Source organism: Stigmatopora nigra, chromosome 2 (assembly GCF_051989575.1).
Source record: "Stigmatopora nigra isolate UIUO_SnigA chromosome 2, RoL_Snig_1.1, whole genome shotgun sequence".
Lineage (NCBI taxonomy): Eukaryota > Metazoa > Chordata > Actinopteri > Syngnathiformes > Syngnathidae > Stigmatopora > Stigmatopora nigra.
The window spans coordinates 11,698,241-11,715,914 of record NC_135509.1 but is presented as its reverse complement, the minus strand read 5'-3'; the positions used below and the strand labels follow the sequence as shown (position 1 = coordinate 11,715,914).

General features: G+C 40.5%; 1 protein-coding gene across 5 annotated transcripts; it reads left to right on the top strand.

Annotated features, from left to right (window-relative positions):
• The first annotated feature begins 1,533 nt into the window (after window positions 1-1,533).
• On the top strand, window positions 1,534-17,381 carry LOC144181473 (cyclic nucleotide-gated channel beta-1-like). Of its 5 annotated transcripts, none has more exons than XM_077710027.1 (37): window positions 1,534-1,675; window positions 2,066-2,141; window positions 2,240-2,261; window positions 2,333-2,378; window positions 2,480-2,570; window positions 3,273-3,292; window positions 3,367-3,472; window positions 3,544-3,568; window positions 3,649-3,739; window positions 3,879-3,988; window positions 4,092-4,155; window positions 4,278-4,353; window positions 4,430-4,454; window positions 5,558-5,804; window positions 5,987-6,136; window positions 6,203-6,250; window positions 7,890-7,960; window positions 8,085-8,314; window positions 8,475-8,502; window positions 10,005-10,164; window positions 10,245-10,259; window positions 11,609-11,707; window positions 11,785-11,942; window positions 12,526-12,684; window positions 12,840-13,048; window positions 13,406-13,456; window positions 13,643-13,729; window positions 13,814-13,878; window positions 13,945-14,067; window positions 14,142-14,283; window positions 14,372-14,531; window positions 14,966-15,063; window positions 15,144-15,227; window positions 15,306-15,424; window positions 15,511-15,657; window positions 15,896-16,100; window positions 16,529-17,381. In XM_077710027.1, exons 2-37 carry the CDS (start codon window positions 2,067-2,069, stop codon window positions 16,730-16,732), a joined length of 3,810 nt encoding a protein of 1,269 aa, XP_077566153.1. In that variant the 5' UTR covers window positions 1,534-1,675; window position 2,066; the 3' UTR covers window positions 16,733-17,381. The 5 variants fall into 5 exon arrangements, with proteins under 5 accessions (XP_077566153.1, XP_077566145.1, XP_077566137.1 ...); XM_077710019.1 differs by having other exon boundaries at window positions 3,879-4,009; XM_077710011.1 differs by having other exon boundaries at window positions 3,858-3,988.
• Window positions 17,382-17,674: the final 293 nt, after the last annotated feature.

The following is a 17,674-nucleotide window of genomic DNA, read 5'->3' as shown; positions in this document are numbered from 1 at the left end:
CGAAGAAAATTTAAACAGGTGTGAATATGCTTAACCCTTCACAAATGCTTTTAGTCAGATTTGCACAGAAAGAATAGAAAATATCCTGTGTCAAATTAGAAAAGACTGTTACGAAACATAACAATTAATTGCAGGACATTTTAATATGGTGTAATTATAACCTTCTTTTTAATCCTACAAATTGAACAATTGAATTCTTATTTTCAATTTTGTCTCTTACAGCACAACTCCACCTAAAATGTACATTTCAGGACCCTACCTCATTTTTAATGGTGTTCAAATAAATTTATTAGAGGGTTGACAACAAGTAATGCTCATTGGCATTATGCAATTCTACAATTTTCATTTGTGCCATGTGTCTTATCTGTTGTGAGGTAGTAGTAAGTGTATGCCCTTGTGTCACAGTTCATCAGGATTATCTCATCACAGATCATCTATGACTACTTTAGCAACGTTCTCTTCCTATGATTCCTGTTTTCCTTCCTATTGTCACTATCGATTTGGTGTGTTTGACATCTTTCATGTACATTAATGCTTGCACGCCCTAAAACAAAGTCTCTCTTTGGTCTTATCCAGATGTTGAGTTAAGATTGAGGCCAGTGTTGCAGTGCCATCTTCCAGCCTTAGACCTGTTCTCACAGCTTATCCCCTGCTGAGCACATAATGGGATCTGCAACCTTCCTCTTGTTACTCTGGCAAAGCACTGGGAGATTTGGAAGATGACCTCCTGGACTCCATGAAGGTCTTTCTCCTTGAAACACACTTTGGTGCATATAAATGTATTGAATTATTAGGCAGAATTGACCAAGTTTGTTTTCTTGATGCAGAGATACAGATGCTTTAAATACAGCTCTCTAAAGGGTGACCTTTTTCATATTTGACTGCAAATATTATTTTATGTTAATATTCATCCATTGTTTTTCCTGGATGATGTGAATATACATATTAACAAAACGACAAGTAAATAAGAACAGCCCTTTGTCTAATAAGCTTTACGTTCTCCGCACGTCCTGTATTCTGGTCGGGCAGTTGACTTAATATAGCTTATGGCTAGCCACTTCGTTAAAGACCCACGTCATCGGCTGGAGATGAATAGGGATTGGATGTGTTATTATGGGATATGGGGCAATCATTTAGGGGCTCATTGTGGAGATAGCAAACACAAATATACACCAAAAGCCAAAAAAAAAAAGTTTTTTTCCTTGGTCACATTTGAATTCCTGATCAATGCTCCTTTTTATAACTAATATTGACACACACTTATTTTTAATGAATCAATGTGGAATTTTTTAAAAAGAGTTGTCAGTCTGTAGCTACTACCCCAGGATTTTTTGTTTTATTTGAACAATAAGTATCATGTTTTGGCAGCATTTCTGATTGCATAAGGTTGAAAAAGATTTGCATTGCATTGCAACGTTGTTGTTGTCAAAACCTGACTGCATTTGGTGTCTTTAGAAATGGAAGCCCAACAATTTGCTGTGCTAACATGGGATGATGTCCTCATCACACTTTGCTCATCCTCAATCTGGATCCAAGTCCTAGATTGGGCCTTAACCTTGGTATGGCTTAATCCAGTTAGGCGCAAGCAGCCATTGTGGAAAATCCCTGCAGAGCTGCGTCGCACCGCGGATCTCGTCGACCCCAGCGGCATGCTGGGTCTCCTGTAGGCCCTCAGGTAGGAAATTCATATTTCAATTTTTCTTTTCAAGTTGATGTTAAAATGATTGAGACAAAGCTAGGCCAAAATCCAACAATATTATTTGACCTGTTTCATAGGCTTACCGTACAAACGCACACTTTAGTATTATTTAAATACTGTACTTACAAATATTTGTAACAATCCACTTCAGAAAATGAGTGTAATTTATGTCATTTTATTCTTACTTGATTAAAAACTTCAGTTTTTAGGTAACCATTATTATTTTAAAACATTACCATCAAAATCATCGTCTCCTTTACTCCTCTCTGAAGGGCCCCTTGTCAGTTTGGAAAATTACCATCATTATCATTATTAGTATTGAATGTTTACAAAAAGCGTGTGTATGTGTGTGTGTGTGGTCCACAGAATGTTCAACTGGGTTGTGAAAGTGGTCCCCCATCCCCCTGGTACTCCTCACACAGATATCAAGAATGCTGCTCAGGTAATGACACACAATTCAATCCATACTGAATGACTGATTTGTATACTCTTAAATATAAATATATCTCTAAACTCTTTTCTTTGTCCTACATTAAACAGGAACGATGCAAAAGTAGAGATGGTGAGCATAACTTATATTTTGTATTTCTTGTGAGGGGTATTGGTTTTTCTCATTTTAATGATCTAACACAGTCAAGAGTCCTCCACTGAAGAACTCAAGTGATGCGTCAGAGGACAGGTATTTTTTTTAATATATTTTTTTTAAGTTTTGTTTCAATTCTGTAAAAAGTGTATGTTCATAAATAAACATGCTGTTTTCTCTGCCCAACTCCTCCACAGTCAGTCGCAGGCAGGGGTCTTAGGTTGGCTGTCCAATGGCTTTGCCAGCGCCTTGCCTCAGCCTGCCGGAAGCCCCCATTTGGACACTAAGGTGAGTCGTTCAGTCGTTTTTTTTTTGTAGTTGAAGAATGAATGCAGAACGTGATGCTCATCAAGTCACACTCTGCAGATTATTTCACCAATAGTCATAAGTAGAGGGGTTTAAAAGTCCAAATAATATTAAATAGACACCATAGAAACACTGTCTATTACATCGTGGTTATTCACCTATTGCTGAATGTTTTGGAACATATTGACCGTGATAAACAAAGTATTACTGAACATTAGTTCTTATGAGTATAAAAAAGGACACACAACTCGGTGGGAAGAATTGAAATAGAAAATAAAATGCTTTGCTTTCCTGATCTGAAAGAGTGGTGAACAATGTAAATGATGGTATTTTTATTAAGTGGCCATTGTGAGTGGTAGCAGTCATTTTTCTGTTTTAGCCAATCAAATAATTGATTGAATTAATTACAAACATTTTGATAAGATAAAAATCCATTGCCAGTGCTCAATTTTCTGGTGCATCAAATCAATTTACATTAAGGTTAGTTTATGGTTCCTCAAATTGAGAAATCTGAGTAAGTAAGCAAATTTGATCTACAAAAGATATATTATTTTGAAAAATTGAGTCTGCAAATCTATATTTTTTCAAATTGACCCCCAACCCTAGTTCATTTATACTTGGTTTTGCCTGACCCATTACGCAGAAAATCATTTATCATATAATCTTTCTATTTCTCCTCACCAGTCTATAGGAGATGGAGAAAGGTGAGGTTCTATTCCATGGAGTACACATTGCTTGGATGTCATAAGAGGCTGAATAGCGTGCATTTTCCTCTCAGGACGGGAGTGATGGGTTGGGTCACGACCAGCCTGACCAAGGTTCTGCCGCAGCCCGACGAGAAGTACAGAGAAATCCAAGATCGGGACCCAGAAGAGTACACAGAGGTGAGATGCCAATCTGTACTTTTTCTTGACGCATCACATGCTTAAAAAAAAATGGATCAATTCTGTTGCAGGTGTATGAAGTGGCAACAATGCCAGGTATTTATTTTCTGCTGCATTAATTTAGATTTGTGTGACATTACACATTGTTGCAAAAAGTCTACTAATATTCTGTCCAGATTTTGACCCGCTACCACATATCCCAGTAGTGGAGATGGTGTCAGAAGATGAGGAAGAGGAAGATGACAGCCAGTCTATGTTCCCACCAAAGTGAGTGACTCAGTGCCATTGAGGACTGGCAGTAAGCGATTGATTATGTTTCTGTGCCACTGATGGCCGTGGACGTCCAATCCATGTGCGAATGACGGCCAACATTTGAAACAAATAGAACTGTTTTTCCGGGCTTCAGCGTGGTGACATGGATAAAGCAGCAGATTCCACAGCCGATTCTAATCCCCGCGGGTTCTGTGCCCCTTGAGCCGAAACCCAAAAAGAGTCCGCGCTCATCTTTGGACAAAAGTACATACTTTAAATTCCTTGGTGGGAAGACTACAAATTCTTAGAGTTAACCGTAGTGTCTCAGTCGCTTCTTCACTGACTGACTTTGTCTTTTCTCTTGCAGTTCTTTCTCCGCCACCTGAATCTCTCAGTGGAATCTCACTGGACACTGAGAGCAAAACCTCAGCGTAGGTTGCCTTCTTTTCACAGAGCAAAAATCCAAAAACATTTGACAAAATAGATATATTTCACCTGCTTTTAAAATCTTTATTTCAGTCCCTACATAGAGTTCATTCCACTTTTTTTTCAGGGTGGTCGGTTGGTTCGTGTCAGGGCTTGGCTTGAAGCTCCCTCAGCCTGTTTTTCCGGCCTCAAACGACGATGAGGTAAGATTGGACCTCTCTTATTCTTTCGACCCTCAACGTTTCTCTTATGCGCTAACACGATCAATTTCATTTTCAGGCCGCGGCAGACATTCTCAAAAAAGGTGAGTTGTTTTATAGATCTATTTCGTGTGAGACACTTCCATCCCTAGCTAATGTATCCCCTCCAACGCCACATTTCACAGTTCAGTTCAACTCAGTGGGGGCAGAAGTGCTAGTTGAGAGCTTAACTCAGTACCTCTTCTCCTTCTGTTTCAGGGGGGAAGGCGCTGCGAGCCCCTTGAACAGCAGGAGGAGACGACTGGGGGACGCTACCCTTTTCACACATACTTATACGTACAGTTGCCTGTCAACGTTAAGCAATGTGGCGCTACTGCAGTTTTTTTTAAAATATGTATGCAAAACTAATCAAGGCAGCTTGAAAATGTAACAAGTAGACAACTCACCTTACTGTACTCAATACAGTTCAATATGAATGTATCTAAACTAAAGTCATACGTTCATGCATAATATGTTCCCCACTGAGTAACTTTTCCCCCCCACATACCAAAATCATATCGCATAGGTTAGCTTAATTTTTGTCATTGACGGCGATAGAAGTGCAATCCATTCAAACTGGCAGCCCATTTGTTGTACTGGATTCTTTTCTGTTACATTTATGCCTATAAGTCACATCTAAACAAGAAATATTCATTTAAAAAATGTCTATTTCGAAGGAAATCTTTCATATATGCTAAATATGATTATATGGCAGCTATGCATTATAGAACTTAATTTTTATAACACACGTTGAGTATATATTTTTACTTTAAACCCCATTTTTACTGAATAATAAGGGATAAAATTGAAATACTATGTAATATTGTATTATATAACCAAACGCTGACTTCCATTAGACTTTATAGAGCAAATTTGGTCACATGTAAGAAAACTTAAGAATTAGTTTGCTGAAGGCTTGTTTTAGATTCACTTGATTTCTGTTTTTTTGGCCTTGAACTGTGAAATGTGGCCTGTGAATGTGTGTTGTGGTGTGTAACATCCTCTCCTTCTCAGATTGAAACAAATATGTGAAAAAATCATAATTTAAAGATGCGGGAATGAATAAAGAGTCACTTTGTGAGCCCATGTGAGTTTTTTTGTGCTGGTCACCTTGTGAGAAAGTAGAAATGTCCAAATGTCACATTCCAAACAAAATGATCTCTCTCAGCGTCCACCCAGCTCGACCCCGACATGGTGTTAGAAGATGTTGAGTCGGACAACGAGACCCCCCAAACGCAACGGGCCACCACGCAGAGGAGACGACGCAGTTCCTCATCGCACTTGCCGCTTTCCCAACCGGCTTTGGTTCGAATTCTTCAGGAGGATGCCGAGACCCAGACGGGCCGCTGGACCCCATTCGTTGAGAGTATCAAGCGGGAGGCGGAAGGTGTGGCTTTAGCCACCATGGAAGAACGGTAGGCTCTCCAGGGTCAAATCTATCCATCTACACTCTACAGGGTTGTGAGAGACTGGCTATAAGTTGTTGTTAGTAACATTTCTGACACGTCAGGTCTTGGTAATTGTTTTATCATCGCTCATGTTTTAGTATGTGTAGCTTCCTTCAATACAGCTTTTGTTGTGAAACTCTTTTTGTTAGTTTGCAGCAGGAGCGTGTGGAGATGGCACTCATGGCGGCAGAAGTGGCCAGGCAGACGGCTGAGATGGCGGTCCGTCAGCTCGCCAGTGAGGGTCAGTCCATCAAACTCTCTCTGGGGAGTCAAGAACTGCTGGAAGAACCTGACGCCGAGTACGCTCTTCATTTCGTTGCACTCAAAGTCAACACGTAATGTGATGCTCCATTCTCTGTTTTCAGACTGCAAGATTTACAAGAGGACGGACAAGTCAATCAGCACGACATAGAGTAAGTTGCACCCCTTCAAATCATTGTAAGACCATTACCATTTACCTCTGACACAAAATATTGAGACACCTTAATCAATTTGAGAGAAACATGAATATATATATATATATATATATATATATATATATATATATATATATATATATATATATATATATATATATATATATATATATATATATATATATATATATATATATATATATATATATATATATATATATATATATATATATGCATATATATATGCATATATATATGCATATGAATAAAATATCAGAAGTGAGTGAGGCAGGAGCATTGAGTGATAAATGGAATACATTTTTAAAATGCAAGGTCAAATTCTAATAAGCTATACGATCAAATTGTATTGCATTCACAGCAATGTCAACGCAGACACCGTGTGATTAACCCTCAAATCCAAATTCAATTCCGGCTGCCCTGACCTGATTAGCAATCAGTATGCTGATCCCGTTCCAAATCCCAAGGCTGCCCGGTCATGTGACCTGCCATGCGTTGCCTCGGTATGACAACATGGTCCCCTAGCAACCGCAGCTTCCCCTAGCAACGTCAAAATCCGCCCTCCCCCTCTTTCACACACCATCCTTTCCTCTCTCTCTTGCCGTGGTTCCCACGGTAACCTGCACACCTGCTGCTGCTGTTCTGTCACGTTCACACGTAAAGAGGAAGACTGACAAAAATGAAAATCAAACATTAGCCTGTTGTCTGACTGCCTTTTAAGGACAATTGGAAATATAGTGTATTTGTTGTCGAAGAGATGCTTGACCGATTTTTTTTTCGGCCTCACAACAAAAGCGTCATGAGCGTTGATGGATAAAGTGAGTATTACATACATATATGTAAACGTAGTCTTATGTTATCAATTGATGCTTATGAAATTTTAACCCACCTTTGCTATTTTGATATTATAATGTTAAACTTAATGTTAAATGTCAAGGTGAGCTTAGTCATCTGTTGTCGCAACCAAGGGCGCATCACATTCACGCTAATTAAAAGTGGGGAAAGTCCATGTCAGCACATATACTGCCATTTGTATTTCCAGTCTGGGTTTGAGTTGCGGTAATTATGGTATGGAATTAGGAGGGGATTACTTTGTGTCTGGAACTTGTCAATAATTTTTTTGCAAATGAACATTTCAAATATCGGTTTTGAGTTGAGTGAGCAATGTATTATGCGTTGGTTTAAGGAGAAAAAAAGGCTAAGCCTCATAACAGTTTTCAACAGTATTTATGTTGAAGTTAGTAAAGGTGAATTAGCCAGTCATGTGAGAAATACAGCATTATCAATGATTCCAAAGTCCAGCAATACATGAACAAGAAAATCAAAACTGTACATATTTTCTTCATAAAAGTCGCGAGATGGATTTGTTGTCCATTCGACTGACTTTGGTGACAAATGGCTCTTTGTCTTTTCGTATGCCCTACGACTACCTGGCAACCAGTTTAGGATGTACTCTAGCTGGATTCAACACCGCCTATTCCAGCTGACTGGTCGCCAGTCAGTCGTACAGCACATATAATGACAGACAAACATTGGCAATCCCAATTATAAGGCCACCATGTGGGGATATATACATTCATTTTTAGTCAAAATGAAGAATAATGCTTCCTGCCTACAGAAAAGAGGAGCTTCAGCCTGTGGTGGAGCAAGAAGAAAGCACAACTGAAGAGCAGACCATCCTCGAGGAAGGTAAACAACTGCAGACACTAAATTGGACATTAACACGCCTATATACGTACTATAGGACAGCTCTACATAAGCAATACTAGTATGATAGGCTAACCTTATCTTTTCTATTCCACAAAACTTCAAGTGAAAGACAAACAAGAACCTGTCGAGGGACTTGAGCCTGTCGAGGAACTTGAGCCAAGAGCGATATCGCCCTCTCCGCCTCCCAGACCTGAGCCGGTGAAGGAGATTGAGCCAGAACCTGTTCAAAACGTGGCGGCAGAGAGCCAAGAGGAGCTTCCAAAAGTTCAGCCTATAACCCAGCAGCCACAGAAGGACGACAAAGAAACCCAAGAGGTCAAGACTGATCAAAAAGTAATGGACATGGATTCATTTAACATATTTACATAATTTACTGCTGTGTGACTCCTGTGTGACATAGTCGTATTTCATATGGTAAATGACAGATCAGATTTTGACATGCAACTTGCCAATATTGATGTGTTTATGTTTTTTATTTTTTTTATTTTTTTAGGAAGAGGCCGCGGAAGACGAGTGTGATGGTAAGTTCTAGTTGATTAACTTAAATTTCATTTGTGAAACATTTACTCAAATCTGACTTTGGAAATCTTACAACTATTCACCTCTAGGGAGCTTGCACCTGGTTTGGGTGGAAAAGTGCTCAATTTTGCACTGTCCCTCTTTTTGGCTGCTGTTGTGCTAACAGAAAACATTACTGAATAGGAATAGCTCATGTCAGAATTGGAGGACATTCTACGTATTAAGATGCTGAAACTATCCTTTCCCTGTTTCTGCCATCTCACCCTCTTGCTACTGTCACATTGACATTTCCCAAATACGGGATGAATAAAGTTATCCATTCCAATTCAATCCAATATGGCGCAGAAAAGTGAAAGCTTTTTTTCCTCCAGAATGTGATAGTTTGAAAGTCCTCCAATTGACCAATGAGCAAAATATCCAATGATCGCTTGATCTCAGCCAAGAGTCGAGCATCATTTTGGCCACATATAACTTTCCACTTGTCTCCTCTATAGCGCCGCTAAGCTGTGATGCATTTAAGAGCTGCCTGATGCGCTTTCCTCTCACCTCCGAGTGCCTGGGCAATATCAACGCCTACTTCAAAGAGAACGGCATCTCACGTCCCAAGATCCCGCCCATGCCTAAACTCCCCGCCCAGCTGTCCGACCTGACCGAGCGTTTGCCCTCTCTGCCCCCCGAGCTGCGCCAAGAGTTCTCTCAGATCCGACTCACGCAGGTTCCCCGAGACGCGGCCCGCGGTCTGAGGGAGCTCTTGCCCGCGGTCTCCGCCGCCGCCACCACGGTCGCTTCGGGTCTCAGCTCTGTCTCTGAGAACTTGGCCAACCTTCCGCAGAAGCTTTCCCAATTTCCCAGCAGGACGCGGGAGCGTCTCAGCAACATCCGGAGCCGCCTCAACAGCCTCGTACCTCAAGATGCCTAAAAGACGACAACAGCAAAAACAAAAGCAGGACTTGGAACTGAACCCCTTTACTCCTCCTCCTCCTCTTAATCCGCAGCTGCATTCCCGCTCCCCGTCTCCGTCCTCGCCCAGCGCCAGCACCCTCGACTTGCCAAATGTCCCCATGTACCCCCGCCTGCCGCCAATCGTCAGCCCGCCGTCCAAGCACCTGAGCTCCCTGCCTCGCCAGCTTTCCGGTCTCTCTAACCCGGCCTTTTTCATCGAAGACGGCTCGCCCGTTTCGCCAAAAAGACGAACAGGTGAATCTGCGAGTCTTACAATTTCACAACTGGGATTTCAGTGTGCTGGCCCGGTGGAGCAAGTGGTTAGAGCGATGGCCTCACAGCTCTGGGGTCCTGGGTTCAAACCCAGGTTACATCCACCTGTGTGGAGTTTGCATGTTCTCCTGCGTGGGTTTCTTTCTGGTACTCTGGTTTCCTGCCAGATTCCAAAAACATGCATGGCAAGCTAATTGGACACTCTAAATTGCCCCTAGGTTTACTTTTTCATTTGAACCCTGTTTAAAAAATGCTTTAACACCACACTTTTGCCCTCTAAACTCCACAGAAAGTTCTCGACTGAGCCTCCGTCCAGCCGTCAACGTTGAGGATGTCGACTCTCACCGAGAGGAAGCCGGGGAGGGAAAAAGAGAGCAAACCCCTAAGCCGCAGGATCTCCGAATAACAACCCTGACTGTCCCCGTAACACCAACAGGAGGTCGACAGAGGTATGAGTTACAGCCAACAATATACAACAAAATGTGTGTTTAAAAGTTTCTGAGACTTTATCCTCATTTTGCATCGGCAGCAAAGGAGAAAAAGAGTAAGAAGGCTGCATGGATTGTTTACATTTTCACATGTGGAGCTTCAAGACATTCATGCAATGACATGTGGCTTCACATAATTACATTGAACTTGCTTGCTGGAAGCCCACAATTAGATGATTTTCTTTTTTTAGATTTAATCATCTTTTCCTTGTCTAGCAAAGTTGTCCCTTCTGTCCTCTTTTCTTTGGTCTGGGTGTCCCGCAAAGGCCGTTGCACACAAATTCTATAGTCAAAACAGCCCTTTTATCCAGTATACATCCAAAAATGTTTAGTAAATTGATAAATAACTACATTTTATCCATCAGGTGTGTAATAATGAGGAAAAACGTAAGAAAAAGGCAGCCTTTCCAGGAAGTTGCTGACCTTAATATAGGCAGATATTTTATAAATGCTGTTACTATTTTAGCCAATAAAATACGAGTTTGCTCATCCCTTGACGTGAGTCACTCCAATTATCACTTGTACCTACACTCAAGTTTCTTTGTGTGTGTGTGTGGGTATAAGTGACATCACAAAATGTCATTTTTATTTTATTTATACATCATTATCTCCCCTATCAGAGGTCTAGAAAAAGTGTCATTTACATGACTGTACTTTAGGGCAGATTTGAAAGGTGCAAAAGATGTTAAGGACAATATGATAGTCTGAAAAACAAAAGTCAAGCCAGTCTATTCATATACTAACCTTTAATCGAAATAAATGTCTGGAAAGGCTTCACAGGCCGACAGTTGAAATAATTTATAAAATTCACTCATCTGAACCCCCCCAAAACAGAAGGAAATAGGAAACCTGGCTAAGGGATTCAAGACAGCAAGGGATGTGGAATGGGCAATATTTTACAAATGGAATGATCAAAACACAATTGAAAGTTCATCCGGTGCACATGGTCTTTGCAGAACACAATTTTGTTGTGGTGAGTTGGAAGTCTTGCGTTGATGTCGTCATTTGTCTCCTTACAAATAGTCCCATTGTCATTTAGCCTCATGTTTTTATGTTTGTCAACATAAATAGGCAAAAGTCAATAAAATGATGCATTAGCCTTGTAGTCTGGCTGTGTCATTCTGTCCACTACATGTTATGGAATGTCTCTTCTTTTTTTTTTTTAAATCTTCTCTTGATTTTTGTCTCTAGACAATTCACCCCATGTTTCTTCAATTTCATTCCAACCATGCATAACAGTAGTGGAGGAAACATTCAAACAATCTGAACAAAAACAGACATTTTGAATGATGAATCTATTTGCTCTAGAGTTTGTTTGTCTTGTGATTTTTGCCTTCACTTACTGATACATCATCCTATTAGAACCAGTGCCCAAATGATCCCAAACTATTTTTACCTGTAACAGTAGGAGACTGCATTCTCAAAGGGAAGATGATGATGAGGAAGTGAGCATCCCCGTACGAGCCTGGGCAAGCCAGTCCAGCATCCACAGTTCCGACGACCCGTGAGTAACGGACGGGAGGTGTCCTCCTGACAATGCACTTTTTGTTTAAATGCATTTTTTTTCCCCCCATCCTAAAGTTCGCGCGAGCGTCCGTCTTCTTCCGCCAGTCAGACGAGCACGGTGGTCAACGAGCGTCTTCAGGAACTGGTCCGAATGTTTAAAGAGAGAACGGAGAAAGCCAAAGAGAAGCTTATCGATCCTGACAGCTCGGATGAGGACAGTGTCATCATCCCCTGTGAGTAGTGCACGCATTTTTATGTCATTCATATGTGTAGAAAATATTTTATATTCATTTTAGTATACAGAATACAGTATATAAATAGAATTGAAACAAATATTTTGACCTTGAAATGCATTTCTGTAATTGATTTCTCTTTAAATTCTATTATTTGACGATTGTTGCAATTCAGTTTAATTGAGCTTTTCAGTTAAAATTGAATAGATGTCAAATGTCGTCAGTGGTAAGACAATGTTTTACAAATAAGTACCTAATAAAGTTGAAAAAAATTTCATTATGCACGAAAACGTTAAGAAAAAAAGTGTTTTCACACCAATTGACAAAAGAATAACAATATAATGGGAAATGTGGGTTTATTGTACATAGTAAACAAACTAAACATTTAGTACAATTCACTTTACTAAATGTGCCTTAATGGGGAACTTGTTTGATTAGATAAAATATTGGCTTGATTAGAAGTGTAAAGTCAGACTTTTACACTTTATTTATAGGGCAAACTAAAGGTTAAGGCATAATAATCTTATTATATTCACATTCAATTGACTGAATATCTGTCTCCAAAAAAAAATGTGCTCTTCAGCTCCCCCACGGGCGGCGGGACCACAACCTTCCACCGCAGATGTGGAGGAAGAACGATCCGAGGGTGGTCCGCACAAATCCGACCATCAGGTGAAATCCCCTGGACGGATGAGAGGCTTTTTCCGCTACCGCTTTCCAACCAGCATCGACCCTTTCACCAGTGAGAAGCCCACCCCCTCTCCTTGCTTGCTCTCCATTCCCGCACTCAGATTTTAATTAAACATTGACTTAAGTTCCAAAGATAAGATTGTACTGCTCCGTCCATCATGCCAACGGGACTTTCTCCTCATCCCTTCTTTATGCTTCTTCCCTCAGATTTAATGTACGTCTTGTGGATGTTTTTGGTGTCTTTGGCATGGAACTGGAACGTTTGGTTCATCCCAGTACGCTGGGCTTTCCCCTACCAGACGCCAGGCAATATTTACTACTGGTTGCTGACTGACTACATTTGTGATCTGATTTACATTTTGGACATTGCCGTCTTTCAACCACGCCTGCAGTTTGTCCGTGGAGGGGACATAGTGGTGAGTGCCATATTACAAAAGGTCTTCAAGCTACATCTGTGGCAATTTAGAAAATAGCTTTCAATATGGCCAGCACAATAAGCTCAAGTTTTCTATTTTTTTCTGTTGTTGTTGCTTGTAGTTGTAACTCATTCACAATCATTGATAAGAGTAATGATCATGTTTCACTGCCATTGACGGAGAAATACGTCCAATCCAGTGGGACTCGATGCCTATCCACGTCAATGGTAGTCTAAGGCTTTAAAATTTAATTAATAAAGTAGAAGGATTTCATGTTGCAGTTGATTTTCTCTTAAGTGTGTTACGTCTTTGTTATGAGTGATTTGACATGATTTTTTTATTGTCTTTTCTTCACAGAGTGCTTCAAAAGAAATGAGAAGCAATTACATGAAAACCAATCGTTTCAAGGTGAATTAGATGTTTATTTATTTGTGATAATGTAGGCCTGAGCTTCCCACACAGAAATGATAAAAGCTGCACCAAGATCCATAATAATATTGTTTTTGCACAGTTGAAAAGAGTTATTATATGTCAAACCTTGCCCAGAAGATATCAGTAAGGATAAGCCTTGTTTTTTTTTTTTTTTTTTTGCAGTTTGATGTGGTCAGCCTTCTTCCTCTGGAGCTCTTCTATTTTAAAACTGGCATCAATCCACTTCTACGCCTACCCAGATTACTCAAGGTGCGCATTTTAATTAAGAAGAAATATGTTCTTTTCAAACATCCAAAACACTAATTACCTGTTTTTTTCTCAATGCTGCCCCAGATCAACTCATTCTTTGAATTTAATGAGCGTTTAGAGGCCATCTTGACCAAAGCTTACGTCTACAGGTGAGTGATTTTTTTTTTTCAATGGAATGTCAGTAAATCTGTTTATTGAACTCTGCTTCATTTCAGGGTGATCCGTACCACCACATATCTTCTTTACTGTCTCCACTGCAATGCCTGTCTCTACTATTGGGGCTCTGCCTACAAAGGATTGGGCTCCACCAAGTGGGTGTACGACGGCAAAGGCAACAGGTGGCTGCGTCTGACACGCCGTGATCTGTCATCAAATTAAATGTATTTCACGTCAATGTCTTCTCTTCTCACAGCTACATCCGTTGTTACTACTTTGCGGTCAAAACGCTTATCACCATCGGCGGCTTGCCAGACCCCACCACCCTGTTTGAGATCGTCTTCCAGCTCATCAACTACTTTGTAGGCGTCTTTGTCTTTTCCATCATGATCGGGCAGGTAGGTTTGAGAAAAGGCCGATCATCATAAACCAGTCATCTAAAATGAGACTTTTAATAAAGGCATTTTTTATTGGACTCCCCTCTAGATGCGTGATGTAGTTGGTGCAGCCACCGCCAGTCAGACATATTACCGCACCTGTATGGACAATACCATTAAATACATGTCATCTTATCGCATCCCCAAAGATGTGCAGAACAGGGTCAAAACATGGTACAACTACACATGGCAGTCACAAGGCATGCTGGGTAAGAAAATGAGTAACATTTGAGCTCCTTAATGCATTTAGTAAGTAGTATGTGTATGATATGTTATACAATTACAGAATTTTATTGTCATTATACCAATTATAATGAGATTCAAAGCTTCAACACAAAATGCACTATTTTTAAAAAACTACAAAAAGGAGACTAACTCCTTTTGATGTTTTTATAATCTGAAGTTTTTTAAATTTAAGAACAGGTTAGTGTAGATATTTACTGTTTTTTATTTTCAAATTAGAGCATAGGTTTTGTTATAATTGGTTAGCACAATATTGTTTTAACCCTTTTAAATAATTGTTATTAAACATTTGAATAAGAGATCATTCCCCAAAAATTCATTAACTGGCGATCAAAATGATTTTGACCCATTTTGACTGGGAGATACTCATGTTCTCAACATTCTGTCCATCCTCCTCCAGATGAGCAGGAGCTGCTGACTCAGTTGCCGGATAAAATGCGGCTGGACATTGCCATCGATGTCAATTATTCCATTGTCAGCAAGGTGGCGCTCTTTCAGGTACAATTCTGTCATTGTTACTACATTTGGCCTCCCTTGCGAATGAACCGAGCCGAGGGTGACTGTTTTGATTTCGACAGGGCTGCGACCAACAAATGATTTTTGACATGTTAAAAAGCCTGCGATCTGTGGTCTACCTGCCGGGCGATTATGTCTGCAAAAAGGTACTTTGGACAAACAGGTCTGAATACAGAAGTAAAATGGATAATACTATGTCACCAAAATGTTTTTTTTTTAAACAGGGTGAAGTCGGTCGGGAGATGTACATCATCAAGGCGGGGGAGGTACAAGTTGTCGGAGGAGCAGACGGAAAGACGGTTTTTGTCACTCTCAGCGCCGGCTCGGTCTTTGGCGAGATTAGGTTAACATGGTTGATGAATTCTTTTAAAATTCCACGCTTGACTGTATTCGAGGATTCCAATCAATCCGCATTTCTTTGATTGGCAGTTTGCTCTCCGTGGGCGGGGGCAATAGACGGACAGCCAATGTCGTCGCTCATGGCTTCGCCAACCTCTTCATTCTGGACAAGAAAGACTTGAATGAGATCCTGGTTCACTATCCAGAATCGAAGAATTTACTTCGCAAGAAAGCCAGGTACACAAAAGTTTACCAAAGAAAACTCCAAGAGTAGTCAGTCAATCCCCAAGCTAGAGGTTGCAAGTTCAATTCCTGCTCCTTTTTGAGTAGTTCTGAGCAAGATGTTTTCTCATGATTAGGTGAATGACAATGTTGTGTTAAAGTGCTTTAAATTCAAGGTAGACAGGTGCAATGCAAGTATAAGTCCATTTACAGGACCCAAAATTGGAGTTGTCTTCTCATGTTTCCCTGACAGAAAAATGCTCACTAAGGGGAAGAAGCCTGAAGCTAAAGAAAACGTTAAGGAGCCCGCTACAACCCAAGTTCAGACAGGCGTCACCAGGCCCGAGACTCCAAAACTGCTCCGGGCGGCTCTGGAGATGACCGAAAAGTCCTCGGGACTTAAAGGAGCCATGGCTCAAGTCAAGGAGAAGACCAACAAGTCCAACGTCTCGCTGCAGGTAGTATTTCATCATTCTGTCTAACTGGCTCAGTGTCTCAAGATCTGACCCAACTGCATTGCTTTGCAGAGTTTGCTAAGTAAATCACGCTCATCGAAAATTCCAACAAATTCTAATAAGAACAATTACAATAAAATATGAGATTAAGACAATTTAATAAGTTAATACCACCAATGTTGAAATAAACATTCACGATCCACTGCAGCTTAGGAACCAAGTACAGTTCAGTTGTATTTAACTTTATCTAGTTCAAGAACTGTTTCAAACATTTGAGAAACACAACTGCCCGGACGTAACTTTTTAAATGACTTATTTGTGTTTTTATTGTGAAACATGCACTTTGTGGACTAGCACCAATACTTTCGTTATACGCAACCGCTGTATACCGACAATGAAGCCTTTTGACTGACTTTTTGACTCTCTTGCAGCCATCCGTCTCATCCTTTGTTTCCACGCCTTCCGGGAGTCGGGTTAGCTCCACCACATTTCTGTCCACCATGGCCTGCTTTAACGAAAACGCGGACTTGTCGCTTTCCCTCACCGAGGACATGCTGCCTATGGATCACAGGCACGAAGGCTCATTTGAGGAGGAGGAGGAGGAGAAAGAGGATGGGAAGGAGGAGTACCAGTAGTAAGAATTCACCAATGATAAAGTCAATGGACAGGAAGATCTGTTGATGCACAGAAAGCAAAATCTAGAGGGATTTTTGACTTAGACTACATGAACAAATGATCTTCCCTCAACCTCTACAATGCATTTGTTTTTGCTGTTGTTGACCACAAAATGTTTCATTTTTTGTACTGTAGATGGGGAAAAAAGCCTTACTTTGACTGGTATTGATGGCAATACAGCTGTCATGGCAGAATCAAGCCTTAAGTGGTGGAGAGACCCTCACCACAACAATTAGCAAGTTTAGAGACAGTAGACATGGACACCAAGGTAAGATACTGGCCACCCTTTTTGGAGTCCTTGGAAGGGGTGCTGGAGAGTACTCCTTCCCTCGTTCTGCTGGGGGACTTCAATGCTCACGTGGGCCGTGACAGTGAGACCTGGAGCGGAGTGATTTTGTCAATATATGGTTAAGTTACTATCGGAAGTATATATGAGAGTATTGGAACATTACATTTGATATCATGGTTGTACATAGAACATTTCTCTAAATAGTTTATATGCTGCAGTGGTTTTCTTTTGCCAGGTGAAGTAAGGAGGAATATTATTTTGTCTTTCCAACTGTACAGTGTGTATATGAATATCATTTCTCAATAAAGTGACTACCATTAGATTTGACTTGTGAAATAACCTGTTAATTGTTCATGAGTATTATGTGAAAATGAATCTTGCAGATAGATGCTTTCATGATGCACTCGCAGCCATATCCATATCTTCCCAACAAAATAGAGTGTCCCCCGCCTCTGGCCTAAAGTCAGCTGGGATAGGCTCCAGCACCCCCAGTGACCCTAGTGAGGATAAAAAAATTAGACGAGACAATGAATCATTCTTTGTCTTTCAAATGTTGAATTTTTAATCAGTCAGGAGTCAGATGACCTGGAATAAGGTGAGTTGAATTAAAATG